Source organism: Pararge aegeria, chromosome 22 (assembly GCF_905163445.1).
Source record: "Pararge aegeria chromosome 22, ilParAegt1.1, whole genome shotgun sequence".
Taxonomy (NCBI): Eukaryota; Metazoa; Arthropoda; class Insecta; order Lepidoptera; family Nymphalidae; genus Pararge; species Pararge aegeria.
This window is the reverse complement of record NC_053201.1, coordinates 9,048,318-9,064,647: the sequence shown is the minus strand read 5'-3', so window position 1 is coordinate 9,064,647 and position 16,330 is coordinate 9,048,318. Positions and strand designations below refer to the sequence as shown.

The 16,330-nt window shown below is 35.8% G+C and overlaps 1 protein-coding gene across 1 annotated transcript in view; it reads right to left on the bottom strand.

Annotated features, from left to right (window-relative positions):
• Nucleotides 1-15,077, bottom strand: part of LOC120633977 (spondin-1-like) — a 71,615-nt gene extending 56,538 nt beyond the window's left edge. Inside the window, exon 1 of the mRNA XM_039904413.1 lies at nucleotides 14,749-15,077. Coding sequence (XP_039760347.1) covers nucleotides 14,749-15,077 — 329 coding nt within the window. The remainder of the gene's footprint in view (nucleotides 1-14,748) is intronic.
• Nucleotides 15,078-16,330: the final 1,253 nt, after the last annotated feature.

Here is a 16,330-nt window from a genome sequence, read left to right as displayed (position 1 = left end):
AATATTTTTTATTAATAATATACATAAATACTTATAATATACATATAAACACCCAGACACTGAAAAACATTCATGCTCATCACACAAACATTTTCCAGTTGTGGGAATCGAACCCACGGCCTTGGACACAGAAAGCAGGGTCGCTGCAAACTGCGCCAATCGGCCGTCAAAGATGACTTAAAAATCTATTCCACTCGCATTCAGTCCATTATAAGTCACAGTCTCATACACCATACAGATTCTCCTGCTTTTCGCGGAATAAGCTTAGTTCATTGTTAGTATAACACGGAATTCCGCAAAGTAACGCCTGCTTGTATCCAATACTCAAAGGTGCCATTAAATTCTCGTATGATAGTAAATAAATAAATAAATATACTACGACAATACACACATTGCCATCTAGCTTGGGGCTAGATGGCAATGTGTGTATGAGATGAAAATGTTATTAGACAGTGGGTAATCTACAATAATAATTATATGTTTGATGCTTTGTTTTTATTATTATTGTTATTCAGTAATTCTTAATTTTATATTGCTATTTATATATTTTTGGTAATTATTTTACATGTTGAATTCTTTTTATTGCACTGGGGAGGAGAAATAGGCAACTGTAATGTTTTCACAGGGCGTGTTTTTGCTAAAAAAAACAAATAGTTTCTACACATAAATTTAATACCTTATGTTAAATAGGTAAATTTTCTGGAACACTCCGTCTGTCAATACGCGAAGATGCCCGTCGAAGAAATACTCTTGAACAATACATCATGTTCACAGTAAACATATTGCAGCTACTGGAATCACGACGTTGCTGTAAATTGGCTGTTTCAAAGCAATATGGAACGCGAATAAATCATATAGCTGGTCACATAAAGGTCGTTATTCCAAATATATTGTGTTAGTTCCATTTTTCTGGTCAACTGTTTATAATACGTTAGCGGCTATTTGCGGCTTGCGGTCCGAACCGGAAAAATTGCAATTTTGGAGTAACAAAGCACTGGGTGTTTCACCGATCGTTATCACCTGATTACCAGTCCACCAGAGTACGGGTTTTCATTCATAATGCGGGAGATTTCCACCATTTCCACCATGCCGCTAAAGTGCGGATTGGTAGACTCCAAACGCCTTTGAGATCGTTTTGGAGAAATTACTATGAAATTACTTAAACTAAATTCTTACTTATTATTTAAATTACTATTTTTTTTCATTCATTTTTTTTTAAATTCTTAACAATGCTTACAAAAACAGAAAACACTATTAAAAATTCATAAGAAAAAAAAAACAACCCTCCGCTTGCGGGGCTTCTGAATGCCCAAGCAACCAGCGGTCATGGCTCCAGAGTGAGGAACCTCCTCACAATACGAGCCGTTTCAAGGACTACTGCCTTTTGTATCCGACCCTTGATCCAACAACCATGCGAAAGCTTCTTAAGATGTTGGTCGAAGCTTTTCGCGAGAAGACCATTGACTGAAACGACGATCGGAACAATAACTGCCGACTCAATATTCCACATGGCGGTTATCTCGTGAGCAAGGTCCAAGTATATAGATACTTTTTCCTTTTCAGCTTTCACCAGATAATCGTCATGTGGAATAGTAATGTCTACAATTATTGCACGGCCCACTAAATTACTATTATAACAACTGTTTATTCGTACACCACATCTAGTATATTAATATAATTACGCCAAAGTGTGTTTTTCTGTATGTTTGTAGCCATTTACCGTATGAACTAATGAACTGAAGGAATTTGACGGCCGAGTGGCGCAGTGGGCAGCGACCCTGCTTTCTGAGTCCAAGGTCGTTCGTTCGATTCCCACAACTGGAAAATGTTTGTGTGATGAACATGAATGTTTTTCAGTGTCTGGGTGTTTATCTGTATATAATAAGTATTTATGTGTTATCATATTCATAAGAATATACATAAATACTTATAATATAAAGATAAACACCCAGACACTGGAAAACATTCATGTTCATCATACAAACATTTTGCAGTTGTGGGAATCGAACCCACGGCCTTTAACTCAGAAAGCAGGGTCGCTACCCACTGCGCCAATCGGCCGTCATTAAATAGGTGTCAAAGATAGGCGGATTATTCTAATTTTAGGGCAAATCAAAATTTTATCGCTAAAGAAATCGCGGGCAAAGCTAGTCAAGAATACAAATACAAAAAAAAAATAAACATAGAGAAGGAAGTAGAATTCAAAAGGCAAACAAAATATACAAATACAAAATCTCTAGCATGCAGGTTACTACACAACGTCTAACTAATGTATGGCATAAAAATGTCAAATCCTACTCCGAAGAGTTATGAAAAACTGTAGATTTTTATAGCTTGTGGTGAAGAAAACAAAATAAGTAGACTATTTACATAGTCAATTTCTTTACTCGGAAAGTATTAAGTACATAACATGGTTGCAATAATGACTAGCAGACAGCAGGATGAACAAGCAACAAACACAGATTACGGAAAGAAGAATTTATTGTCTATAGAAATACAGTTCCTGTCTGTGCCATAGACAAACCACCAAAGATGTGTTGCGTTCAATTACAACAAAAATGTTTACGGATGTATTAAGAGGCACGCTATTTTTGCTTGCTAATATGTGACTGAACTTCTCCTGCTTATCTTTAATGCAACATTTTATTCGACTATTTGTCCGCATAGAACCAAGTTATGTAACAAATACGTACTTATACCAATTCGTTTCCAAAACTTTCCTAAGTCCATTCAGACATAAATCCGGTGTTCCAAAATTTAGTAGCACCAGCAGTTCATTCGGTTAAAATAATATGCCATAATTCTATCGGCAAACAGGGAACTTTGTACTTGCATTTGAGGTTCTTATTCATTGCTTTACTATTTGGTTTTGTGTATTTTTATAATATAGCCATTTTTATAGTAATAATTGATGGAGTAATAATAAAAGCAACACTTCGTAAGGCATGCAAGTGCCACGTCCTGCAATGTGTCAGCTTATGTCCATCAGCCGGAAGCGTAGGTGGTATTTTTATGATATGGTCATTTTTATAGTAATAATTGATGGAGTAACAATAAAAGCAAAATTTCGTAAGGCATGCAAGGGCCACGTTCAGCAATGTGTCGCCCAGTGATTGGTTGAGGGACCAATAAATTTTCCTATTATAGTATTGAGGAGTACGTCAACGATAAAAATGCTTGGGTGTAAATTATTGCTCTAACCAGGTTGCTTCTTAAATAGTTTTTAAATGACAATGTGAGATGGTCATAACGAAAAAAAAATAACAACCAGCTAAATACGTTGTGGGCTTCTTCTTAGACCAGGGCGCGTTTGGAACCCTCGTAGCTTTAGTTTTAGGTTGACGAATTTATTTATCGCTATCAACTCACTCCTATGTCACATCATGTTATGTACGCATCAAAAGTGCCATCTATGTGCCTATTTGAATAAAGAAATATTTGACTTTGACTTTGACTTTGAAAAAACCGGAAGTGTAGGTGCTGAGAATTATTTGCCTGTAATTACACTGACAACCACGCTCTTCAGACAGCAATGTCGCTTAGCGGCAGAAACTAGCATGGCTGCAGTATTTACCCGGACGATCTCTGTCACAAAAAGCTCTATTACTACTGGTCTGCTAATGTACCTACTTTTAAAACAAGTATTGTATTTAAAAATCATATACTAAAGCTTACCTTGAAAGGAAAAAATATAATTGTACTAAGACAAAAATATATCCGAGCTACAAACTTCCGAGCAAACGGGTAATGAGTAGCAGATGGCCAGATGGAGTTCAGTTTGTCCATTATCAGATTTTTTGTTTTTATTCCACTACAAGCTAGCCCTTGACTGCAATCTCACCAGTGATGATGCAGTCTAAGATGGTAGCGGGCTAACCTAATCGGTTTCTACGAAACATCGCACCGGAACACTAAATCGCTTAGCGGCACATATTTTCGTGGTTTGGTGGTAACTAGCCACGGCCAAAGCAAGACCAGACCAGAGAAAATTCAGAAAACCAACCCGGGACCTCACCGTTGCGCCAGGGAGGTCGTCAAAGAGTATGGTTAAACAAACGGTTCCCTAGACAATTTTTAGAAAAACAGACTATAAACGCAGTCACCACCGCTTTACGTTTTGTATTCTGTAAGTTTTCTATTTAAGTAAACTTGGTATACGACCTACCACTGAAGTCGACTAGTTTCTAAATATGGAGTGGTGCATATAACTGAGATTTCCAATAAACGACGCAATATATCTGGAGTGCGGCTGTAAGTCAAGTTTATGAGCTACCGAACAAATAGAGAGCGACGGCCATATCTTTTCCGAAAACTTACTGGAACCGTTTCATTTACTTGGAAGTATTGCTGGTGTTATAATATATCGTTGAATTATAATTGTTGACAACCGAGGTTAAGGTAATCTCTGAGATCTGGATTGTCAATAACAATTCTGTCCAGCCTTTAGAATGTGAGTGAATAGAAACAATAAACTTACATATAACGGTAAAATTCAGCCTTTCACCACACAAGGGTACCACTAGTTATTACGATTTTGCCACAGAGATAGCTTGCAACCTGAAGATAGACTAGAATGCTTAGCAGCTAAACCGATCTTAAAAATAGTTCATGCTCATACACAGGATTTAAAAAAAAAATCAAATCAAACGCTGGCAAAATCGCATGCAACACCTGGTGTATATAACAAACGTTATAATATTAAGATATTAAAAACTTACGCACCAAGGTTTTCGTACCATTATCTATAAAAACTACAAAAAAATCATGACTTTGTATGGGAGCCCCATTAAATATTTATTTCATACTGTTTTTAATATACTGTTATGTTGTTATAGTGACCACCAACTTCTTGTCCACAAGCTTTCTCAGTTTCGTATTTGGAGCAGAAATCCCAAATTGTTGTTGTATACGGTTATGAATCTATCAGTCAACTAGCCCGATTTGGGGTACCTCAGGGTTCTCATTTATGGCCTCTATTATTTCTGGTTTTTATGAAAAACATAAAAACTGAAGTGAATAACTGTTCTTGCTCTTTACAAGCTGATAACCGAGAGTATTACTGAAACCGTAAAATCGGAAAATGACATTAATTTGATACAAATTTATCTAAATAGAATAATTCAATGGTGTGAGGTTAATCTTATGGGTCTTAATGCTAAAAAAGGTTTTCATGTAAAATTTACAAAAGATATTCTGCTTTCTGGATTCTGTTTTCCTCATCCTAATCCTAAGGTGGCAGAGATCGCAACTATGCGATAAGGCTGCCTTTTATATTCTGCTTCTGTCTTTGTTTTTCTATACGTTTATTGATTCTTTAACATGTAGTAACAAATAAAGAGTATCAATAAATACAGTTAATAACTGTGTTAATTATTTTTGTTTTTCTCTAAGATTTTTTTTTCAAATTAAAGTTACATGACGCTTTGTCAATGCTTTGTGCACTTATAATTGACACATGCATATAAGTGCATGTTATTGTGTGTGTTCTGTATTTCAAAACGGTTAATACGTATTTTGCTCTTAATAAATAAATAGTAGCAACAGAAATACAATACCATCTGTGACAATTTTAACCGTCTAACTGTCATGGTTACTGACTGACGGAAAGACAGGCAGATGGACTGACAGCGGAGTCTTAGGATTAGGATCCGTTTGGATAAGGAACCTTAAAAATAATCTGTATTTCCTAAAAACATTAATTATTCTATTACGAAAAGTTTATGTACCTACTAAAATAGTTGAAGAAAATTTTCCTTTTTTGTAGCCAAAAATACACCATCGCATGTAACAATGGCTGCCATGGACTATTCATACGGCCGCCGTCGTAAAGCGCCTAAAATTCGTTTAATTCCTTACTTAAAATTCTTTTCATATTCGCTTGCCAGTGGCGGCTTGATATTCATTCGATGTGGTAGAATAAGATTTATTTTATGTTATTAAAGTTTTATAACTGCGGCTGGTTCGACCTAAATGCGATCGTGTTGGTTTTTTTAACGATTTCATTTGTCAAGTGGCTTTGATTCAAGATGGAAACTATCGGCAAAGTTAACAATACTCACAGATCCCGGGGCCATACTAAGGATCTCTTGAGAAGGTCACTAAGTGGTAGAGGCCACCGTCAGCTCTCCGACTTACATAAAAAGATAAACAATTAAAAAAATCGAACTATTAAATAACTTAAAAGCAATAAATAGTTAAATAATATAGATCTCTACGGCTATCATATGGGTCTCTTGAGAAGACTGAGAACAACTTAGTGGCATCGTCAGCTCTCCCAATTACATGAAAAAAAAGTAAACAATTTGAAAATCCCACTCTTAAATAACTTAAAAGCAATAAGTAGTTAAATAATGCTTGCGGGAAATGTGAGCAAAGCTGGCTGCTTCCAATCTACCTTGTTATTCAGAAATTCATCAAATGTGTTACTATACATTTGATGCTGTAATAGATGTGTTTTTACACATTTTCTAAATGTAAGCAGTTGTAGGTCCAGAATTATCTTAGTCAAAGTCAAAGTCAAAGTCAAATATTTCTTTATTCAAATAGGCACTTAGATGGCACTTTGATGCATACATTTCATGTAAAATATGACATAGGAGTCAGTTGATGACTAAATTCGTCAACTTAAAACTAAAGCTACGAGGGTTCCAAGGAATTTTTCCTTGGGAATCACTATAAAAGCTGAGCCTACTTTATCAAAATGAACAACACTAATCTAAGCAACAGTTCTATTATAACACAAGTTTTAATTAGAATATGTCGTTTTACAATTCGTCCAGTCCAGAGCCCGTTGCCTGCCTCATTTTAATAAAAAAATATTGAAGAAATTAAAAAAAAAGTTTAATATTAAAAAAATGTCATGTATATCATGTTGCGATAAAGTTTGTTTCCGAACAGCAGTGCACGCTTATAATTCATTGCATAAAAGCAGAGTGAAAAGTAAACACAACTTCCCTTGTGTGGATTTTTTTTAATTTGTTAATTGGTGGTTTAATGTTAATAAACGTTTTAAATTTAATTTTATTTTATTGTTACTTGTTGTCATTGATCGACCACTGACACACATTTTTAATAGCAGACTTCGGCCGCAAGCAGACGTATCTATGCAGTGGCTTTTGACGTCGGGTTTTTTTAAAAGAATTTCTGTTATTGCAGAAATAAGTCCGGCATTCACACTTCGCGGTAAATGTAAAGCGATCTCGAAGAGTGCCTGTTTTCCATACGATGTTTTCGTTTTTTGCATCGCGTCGTGGAAAGTGGTGCAAACAGAGATATATACACGTTATATTAGTAACAGACTCACACCTTCGTTTGTAAAAAGGAGCCATTTGGCTACTATTCACTATCTGTCCACTGCTGGACTAAAATCGCCCAACGGGAGGGATTGCCCATAATCACCACGCTGGCCTAACACAGTAGCACAGAGAGCGCTGTCATCACCATCATCATCATATCGACCTATTACCGGCCCACAACAGGGCACAGGTCTCCTCCCACATTGAGAAGGGGTTAAGGCCGTAGTCCATCTACTGGCCCAGTGCGGATTGGTGGCCACCACATACCTTTAAGAACATATGTAAAACTGTCAGACATGCAGGTTTCCTCACGATGTTTTCCTTCACCGTCGAAGCAAATGATATTTTTAATTACTTAAATCGCACATAAAAGTAAGAGGTGCGTGCTGGGATTAGAACTCAGCCCCCCGAAAGTGATGTTGAGCTCCTACCCACTGCGCTATCACCGCTTCTACTACGAGGGCGCTATGCTACTACTAAATTTAACACACCACATCACACGGCGCATTTGGATATATAATAATAATAAATAATAATATACTACGACAATACACACATCACCATCTAGCCCCAAAGTAAGCATTGTGTTATGGGTTATAAGATACACGTAAAACACGTAAATACTTATAATTTACTGATAAACACCCCGACACTGAAAAACATTCGTGTTCATCACACAAACATTTTCCAGTTGTGGGAATCGAACCCACGGCCTTGGACCTAGAAAGCAGGGTCGCTGGCCACTGCGCCAGTCGGCCATCAAGAGACAATATAGCGATAAGACCGCTCTTTATAATGGCCGAAAAAAAAAATTGTTATAAAGAGTGGATGAATTGATGACACCCTTATCGTACACCACAGGAAAAAATTACAAAAATACAAATAGAAGAGCGTTAAGGTACAAGATATAATTTTGCGGTCTTATCGCTATATTGTCTCTTCTTTACTAGCTTACGAGTAGTAATGGCCAGCTGTTGAGCACAGGTCTCCTTCGAGAGGGAGCGATTGGGAGCTTAAAAACCTTGGCATTTCTGGGCCGGTCTGAAATGTCGAGTGACTTGAACTGAAAATCAGCGCTGAAACAGTGAACCTTACTGTAAATCCTACTACAGTATTATAATGATGCGGTTCTCTGTTTCGAATTAAACAATATCACATAAAAATACATATTACCTACAAATCATAGTATAAAAGGATTTTGCTTTTTAGTTTATTTCATTGAATTGTAGTATGCTATAAGTTGTCATTAAGGTACTGTAAGACCACGCTACTTAATGCAAGTTGCCCAATGTCCTAGTACTAGAATGGAACCCAGGACCATGTTATCTAAAGTCGGGCATGTTAAACACTTAATGCCACTTAACTTAACAGTAATCTGTTGCCTAGAAGATGGAAATTAAACACGTATATAGACAGATAGAGTGTCTATATTTGTGTCAACAGAACACTCAACTACAAATTTTTTGCATCACAAAGATTGGAAACAACACAGCAACCTGATTAGGCACTACTTACACATTTTTAACTTCACACGAATTGTTAAATTAGTAAACTCTCAGTTGTACATACATTCGTTATACGAAAAAAGTATTCAAAGTAACTTTTACAAAACACTCATACATGAAACAGTAACAATTACTTTCGTATTAAAATATCCTCTATATTTTTTATTTATCACTCTTTGAGTTAGTTGTTTTGAATAAATACTTTTTGTTACACAACACAATTAGGGATAAGAAACTATTTGAAAGCTTAGGGGCTTGTACAAATTATACACTTCCAGTTCCGTTGCGGTTGTTTTTTTTACCCAATAGCCGCTCTATAGGATATTTATAAAATCTCTATGGGCGCAAATGTTTGTACAGGTCGGAATGCTGGGCGGTTTTTTGCGCGGCTGTATCGACATTTACAATGCAAAGGTGGTGTTTTTACACGACTAATGTAGGTCCGCAAATGTGGCGATTGCGTTTTTGGATTTCGAAACAAAATTTTAAAGCAATAAGTGTATGTTAATTTCGTAAATAGAAAGTAATAAAAATTATATTTTTTTTAAAAACTACCACGAAGCTTTTTCTCTTTACACTGCTTCACTTATGAAACTGCCGTTCGAACCGATATGTTTGAGCGCAAATATATTTATTTAATTAAAGTATTTTCCTAAACTACTGATATTTTCTTGCAAAGGACATTGCCCATTTTCTTAGGAACGTTGGGCCCCTAATGACACGTAATTTAATGTCACGGTGGTTTTAATTTATTACTTAAAAAAAACAATTATCTTTCAAAATTCTGCAAACTATTTTGATTTATTCACCCAGATTTAAGACATTTTTTTTGGATTAAATATACATGTGACACGCTGCCAAATCCTGGGCCTGTCCACGGGCAATATCCTTTAAGGTCAGTTTATGCGACTAAACTGAAAGTATAATGCGCCATCAAACGAAGTCTTGGAAGCTGTCACTACAAAACATAAAAAATCAAAATATAATCATCATCAGAGTCATGACGTCTGCTCATCGTAAAGGAAGGCATTCCACACTGCAGACACTGTTCATAATTCCCCCCGAGGGAACATTCCGACTCCAACAGCCATCGCACTGCAAGCATGACCTTATGTGGTATTTTACCGGTATACCTCACACGTCTACGCTAGCGAACGTCTTCGTCGGTAACTACCCACACCAGTCCAGAGATAATACGGAAATGATTAGTTAGTCATTAAGTTAGGCGCGGATTGAACCAGAGGTATTCACGGCCCCAGAGAGAGAGAGTTCACCGAAACCCAATCATATTTCATCGTCATCATCTTCATCAACCCATTACGGCCAACGGCCCACTGTAGGGCAGAGGGCAGAATGAGAAGGGTTTAGGCCTTAGCCTACCACGCTGGCCAAGTGTAGATTAATAAATAAATAATAAATATACTACGACAATACACACATCGCCATCTAGCCCCAATTTAAGCGTAGCTTGTGGTATGGGTACTAAGATGACTGATGAATATTTTTATAAATAATATACATAAATACTTAGAATATACATATAAACACCCAGACACTGAAAAACATTCATGCTCATCACACAAACATTTTCCAGTAGTGGGAATCGAACCCACGGCCTTGGACTCAGAAAGCAGGGTCGCTGCAAACTGCGCCAATCGGCCGTCCAGATTGGTAGACTTCACACGCCGTTGAAGACATCATTGAGAACTCTCAGGTTTCCTAACGATATTTTCATTCGCCGTTAAAGCAAGTAATATTTTAATTGCTTAAAAAAAAAAAATAAAAAAATAAAAATAGTTTATTTGGGTAAATAAAATTACTTTAAACACTAATGGCTGGAGCCTTCTTTTAAGGGTAGTATTACTACCCCTGTGTCAGAAGACACCGCTCTTCCATAACAAGAAATAAACATAAAAACGAGGGTAGGTATACAAACAAAAATATTTGAGTTGATATTAAAAATAATAGACATCTTAACAGAAGAAATTAAGTTAACTAAAAAATGAACATTAAAGAAAAATGACATTACAATATATTTAAAGTGTAAAGTAATTCGCGTGCGTGTTTGTGAGTATGCGTGAGGGTGTGAGTATGCGTGTGGGTGTGTGTGTGTGTGTGTGTGCGTGTGCGTGTGCGTGTGCGTGCGTGTGTGTGTGTGTTTTAACCTCTATAATTGTTTTAATATTAAATTATGCGTTTTAATAGCGATTCCACTTCATTATAATTTAATGTTAATAGAAATTTATTTAATATTTCTTTGCATGCATGCAATTTTTGCGGATATATTTTAAGTTTTCTGTTAATCGTGTTATATAAGTAACTTGATTGCGAGAAATATTGATTTCGCGCAAAAACAGTTCTGGTGCGAAGAGGTTTTGCCACAACAAATCGATTACGTTTATTTAAAGCTATAAACGGTAAAGATTTGTGCCTTCTAAGAACTATGTTCAAAACATATAGCTGCCTGACTGAAAGTATCCCAGAGGTGGAGTAGAGTTGTGAAGTAGGGAACAGATAAGATTTAAAGAACATTACTTTTAAAAGAGATCGTTGGGCTCTCTCTAGCTCAATAAATTTCGTTTTGGCTGCACCACCCCAGACTGTTATACAGTAGCATATAATTGATTGAACAAGAGTTATGTACACCGTATTCAAAATTTTTTTAGAAGCTATATGTCTCAGGCTTTTGAATATCCATATTAGTTTCCTGATCCTGTTAGAGACTAAATCTATATGAAAATACCAAGTCATTCGTTGATCTAGCACTACACCGAGGTACTTAATAGTCGAAACTTTCTGTATAACCGGGCAGTCACAGATCGCGTCATTGCGTAACTGTCCGCATGTATGAATCTTAAGTTTAAGATGTTGACCTGGTTGTGTACATTCACGGATAGTAAAACACATATATTTAGTTTTTTCTGTATTAAGCGTCAAAAGATTCCATACCAGCCACTTAGAAATGTCCCTGAGCCCTCTCTCAGCATGACTGTGAACTTCTTCCCAAGAGTTGCCAGTGAACACAATGGCAGTGTCATCTGCGTATGAGAAGATTTGTCCATGTTGTAGCTTTAGATTACACAGTTCATTGATATAGATTAAAAATAAGGTTGGACCCAAAACACTACCCTGGGGGACGCCATAATTAATATCTATCTCCCTACTAATATATCCATCAATCTTGATTACTTGGGTACGCTCACTCAGATAGCTCTTAAACAAAGACAATATCGTATCCCTTACACCAATAGATTCGAGTTTTTTGATAAGAATGGGCACCGAAACAGTATCAAAAGCTTTTCTAAGATCAAGGAAGACTGTGAGACATTTTTTATTGCTATCTAACTGTTTTACGATGAGAGTACTAAGTGCTGATACAGCATCTTCTGTAGACTTACCTCGTCTGAATCCGTATTGGCATTCAGATAATATATTGCGTTGTTCTAAATAATTAAGCAGTCGTATGTTGATTATTTTTTCAAGAACTTTGGAGATAGCAGGTAATACTGAGATCGGTCTAAAGTTACTAACATCATTAGTGGTTCCCCCCTTATGGACTGGTGTAACAATCGATTTTTTTAAGATAGCAGGAAAATTTCCTGTACTGAAGCAACGATTAACAAAGTGCGCAATGATGGGAGCAATCAAATTGTTAGCTAGTTTAAGAAATTCTGTTGGGACATTGTCCCACCCTGATGCACTACCCGTTTTTAGATTCACAAGTATGTCACTAACTTCCTTAAAATCAGTTTCAAGGAGGCCAAATGATGAATAATGGGAGTAGTTAGAGGTGATGAGCCTAGGTGGCTTTTGTTGCGGATTATTTAGAAGGATATTCTCGGCCAGTTTTTTTCCAACACCAGCAAAATATGTATTAACAAGATTAACAGATTCAGAAGGGGAAGGCTTAATACTTAGGAGATCCGTATTTTTATTTTTTGAGATATTCAGATTAGTAAAACTTTTAATGTTCTTCCAAAGTGCTTTATAATTTTTTGTAGATTTATTCAACTGGTCTTTTTCAAATTTACGTTTTAGTTTTTTAATTAAGTTATTACAATGGTTGCGATATCTTTTGTAAACAATTTTTAAGTTACCATCAAAGGAATTAGCACGAAAACTTTTCTGTAACTTATTTCTGTGCCTTATACAACGCAGGACTCCTGGAGTTATCCACGGTTTAATAATACGTTTACATTTAGGAATTATTAAAGTTCTTGTATTTTCGTCTAGAGAATCTTTAATTTTATTTGTTAATTCTTCAATTAATATATTAGGGTTATCGCAATGTAGTAGTATAGAGATGTTTTTATTAGCAAGACTCTTGAGTGCTTCATTAAAGTCAGTAATTGTCTTGATCTTTGAACATCTATATTTGCTACCAACTATATTTGATAAGTGAAGAAGTTGCATGGCATGGTCAGTAACAGTAGTATTGAGTACAGTTATAAAAGCACTACGTTTGGTTTTCTCTAATTTAAGCATACAGTGATCCAAGCAATTATCTTCCCTAGTTGGTAGTAAATGACCTGGAAGTAAACCATGAAGAGTGAGCATATTAAGGTAATTTGTTCTATTATTGCGTTCGTACGTGTGTTCAGTAAGTTTTGAAATAATATTTATATTTATGTCACCAGTTATTGTGATATTCTTGTAGGATTTAATATTTTCTAAATGCGAGTTAAGAGATTCAATAAAACTATCAGCACTGTTATGAGATGGCGAGCGATAGATGCCTAATATGACATTGTTGTTATTTGTTACTAATTGTAAGCATGATGCATGCACTAGCTGAACTTCTTTAAAATTAACATTGATTGTATTTTTAGTATAGGCAACTACACCATCATTTTGGTTTAAATGCATAGTAGAATTATGAGAGATGTAATTTCTCAGTTGAGGAATAGGCTTATTTTGGCTCAGCCAGCATTCAGTAAGAATCAAAACATCAGGTTCGTGATTTAACTGGGACAAGGTCACACAAAAGTCATCAAAGTTACGATAAATACTTCTAATGTTTTGAGAAAGGACAGTAAGACCTTTGTTATTAATACTAATATGCTTTGGAAGATCTGATATTTCACATATCACTGCCTGCGAAATTTCTGCATTGTCTAGGTCGGATTGAGTTAGTGATGTGTTATCCATAATTTAATAGAAAAAGACTGGATGCAATGACTCTTAGCATGAATTGTGTGTGGCTAAGCCACTGATGATGACGCGTGTGTTTGAACGGGACTATATCAATATTCTTGTAGTGTAATGTGTTTGATGTTTGAGTGCAAGTGTGTGTATTGTAGTAGTGTAACATATTTTTAAAAAGCAAATAAAAATTAGTTGACCAGCAGTTTAAAACTAGATTTAGTGTTAATAAAAATAAATTAATAATAACAAAGTGTCTTAGTCATGCTCCACGTAATAGGTATGAGATCTGAGCTTCATCTTTTATAGTAATGATAGGGGAGTTTTCGTCCTTTCTTACATGAATTTTCCCAAACGCTGTCCAGCAGAATCGGTATGCCTTCGTTTTCACCAGTTCACGAGCAAGAAAATAAAGACGGGCTCCCTTAGGGGTAAGCTGATCTGATACAAATATAGGAGTGTCTTCTGAGGTGCGGAATCCTAGATTTTTGGCACACAATTTAGATTTGTGTTTAACATTATACATTTTACACAACCTCAAGATATCAGACTTAAGTATGGTAGAAGAGGTTTCAACAACGATTGGTGTGTTAGTAATGCCCTCTCTTTTCCCACGCACTCTATATATGTCTGTTATATTCGCATTAGTTAAGCTACTACCAACACATTTTGACAAACAATTGACCATTTCAATTAAATCTTCCTTCGTTTCATTACTTTTCTTTGGAACATTTTTTATTTCAAAATTTGATTTTCTACTTCCTCTCTGTAAGTCCTCTATTTTTTCTTCTAAAACACCAATATACGTTCTGTCTTCCTTAACTTGAGTTTCCAACTTAAAAATTTTTTCTTTAAATTCTTCATTCTGTGCAGACAAGAATGCAATCGTTTTCTCAATATTTTGATACGACTGTTGTATATCCTTGAGTGTGGGGGCAATCTTTTTTAACTCTTGTTCCTGCACGGAAAAAAGTGATTTGATCATATCTCTCATCTCTTCCTGGAAGATCCTAAAATCTGCAGAGCCAACCTCATCCCGTTTTCTTTTGTATCGAAGCGATGTGAAATTTGGTGGTGTGGTGTCTTTACTGCAAATACCATCTAAGTTGGTTTCTGACAGAGATTTATCCATCATCCTTATTGGACCAGAGACGAAGAAAAAGGCACAAAAAAAAAAAAAAAAAAAATTGCTTACATTAAAAAAAAGCATATAACTCCGAAATGTCAGTGGACTTATAAATTCCCAAATTACCCGTGCCGGGAATCGAACCCGGGACCTCCTACTTAAATTTACAGCGCCCACCAGTTGCGCCAGGGAGGTCGTCAAAACTGGAACTGGTCGTTAAACAAAAAGGGAACTGTTAACTTATGATAATTTGGTTTTCCTAATCCTAAGGTTGCCTGGAAGAGATCGCTACTAAGCGATAAGGCCGCCCTTTGTATCCTACTTTTCAAGTTTATTTTTGTTGTGTCCATAGTTTTTTTTTCCTATTTGTGGTGTACAAATAAAGTGTATAAATAAATAAATAAACTTTCAGCTTAATTTCCTATAACCAACAAATCTTTAAGTTTATTTAACGAAGATTATTATGTACGAAATGTCAGTGGTGCGTGCCGGGTATCGAACTCGGTCTCCACGATTTCAATACTCACTTCCGCATTATTGTTAAGTTAGTGGGTACGGTTTCGATATTAAGACCCGTTTACCTAAACTCCTCTCTGTTGGCTATACTTCACTTGAGCAGTCAGTATCGGCTCCCTAATCTAACTGGTAATCAAACCAAGAGCATTTCAGCGCAAAGCAAGCCAAAAAACAAAAAAAAAAACAAAAAAAAAAAAACAACTACATCGTCGTTAAAAACATCATCTGTCGAAGTACCTTTAAAATAAATGATTCCTTTATGCATATAACAACTACTCTAATAAATCAAAATGCATGTCTGTATTTCAAGCTATTTCTTCATAGGCCATTAGCATATCTCGAAGGAAATGACAAAACATCAAACTAGCGTGCATCGTCTGCGAAATATATAAAACATTCACATTGGGGTACAAAACAATCTTAAGGCTACAAACTATAATATTATAGTAACAACTACGATATTATGTTGCTACGTAACATGCTGGCGACTTTGTGATTGTATGTTCTGTTTTTTTTTTTACTTTTGAACTATTAGTTTTCCCGGACTAAAAATTTCCTTCTATTATTTTCTAATCTTCTCTGTAGATAGCTTACATACATGGAAGAGTAAGATTACTTAATTCAGTTAGCCGCTTACCTTTTATTTTACAAACTTTCAGTATTGCCTAGAAAATCAAAGGCAAACTTACTATAACGTGTTCACTACTTCTTGTCTTAGACGTGGCTGTTATTCTTATATGGAAAAG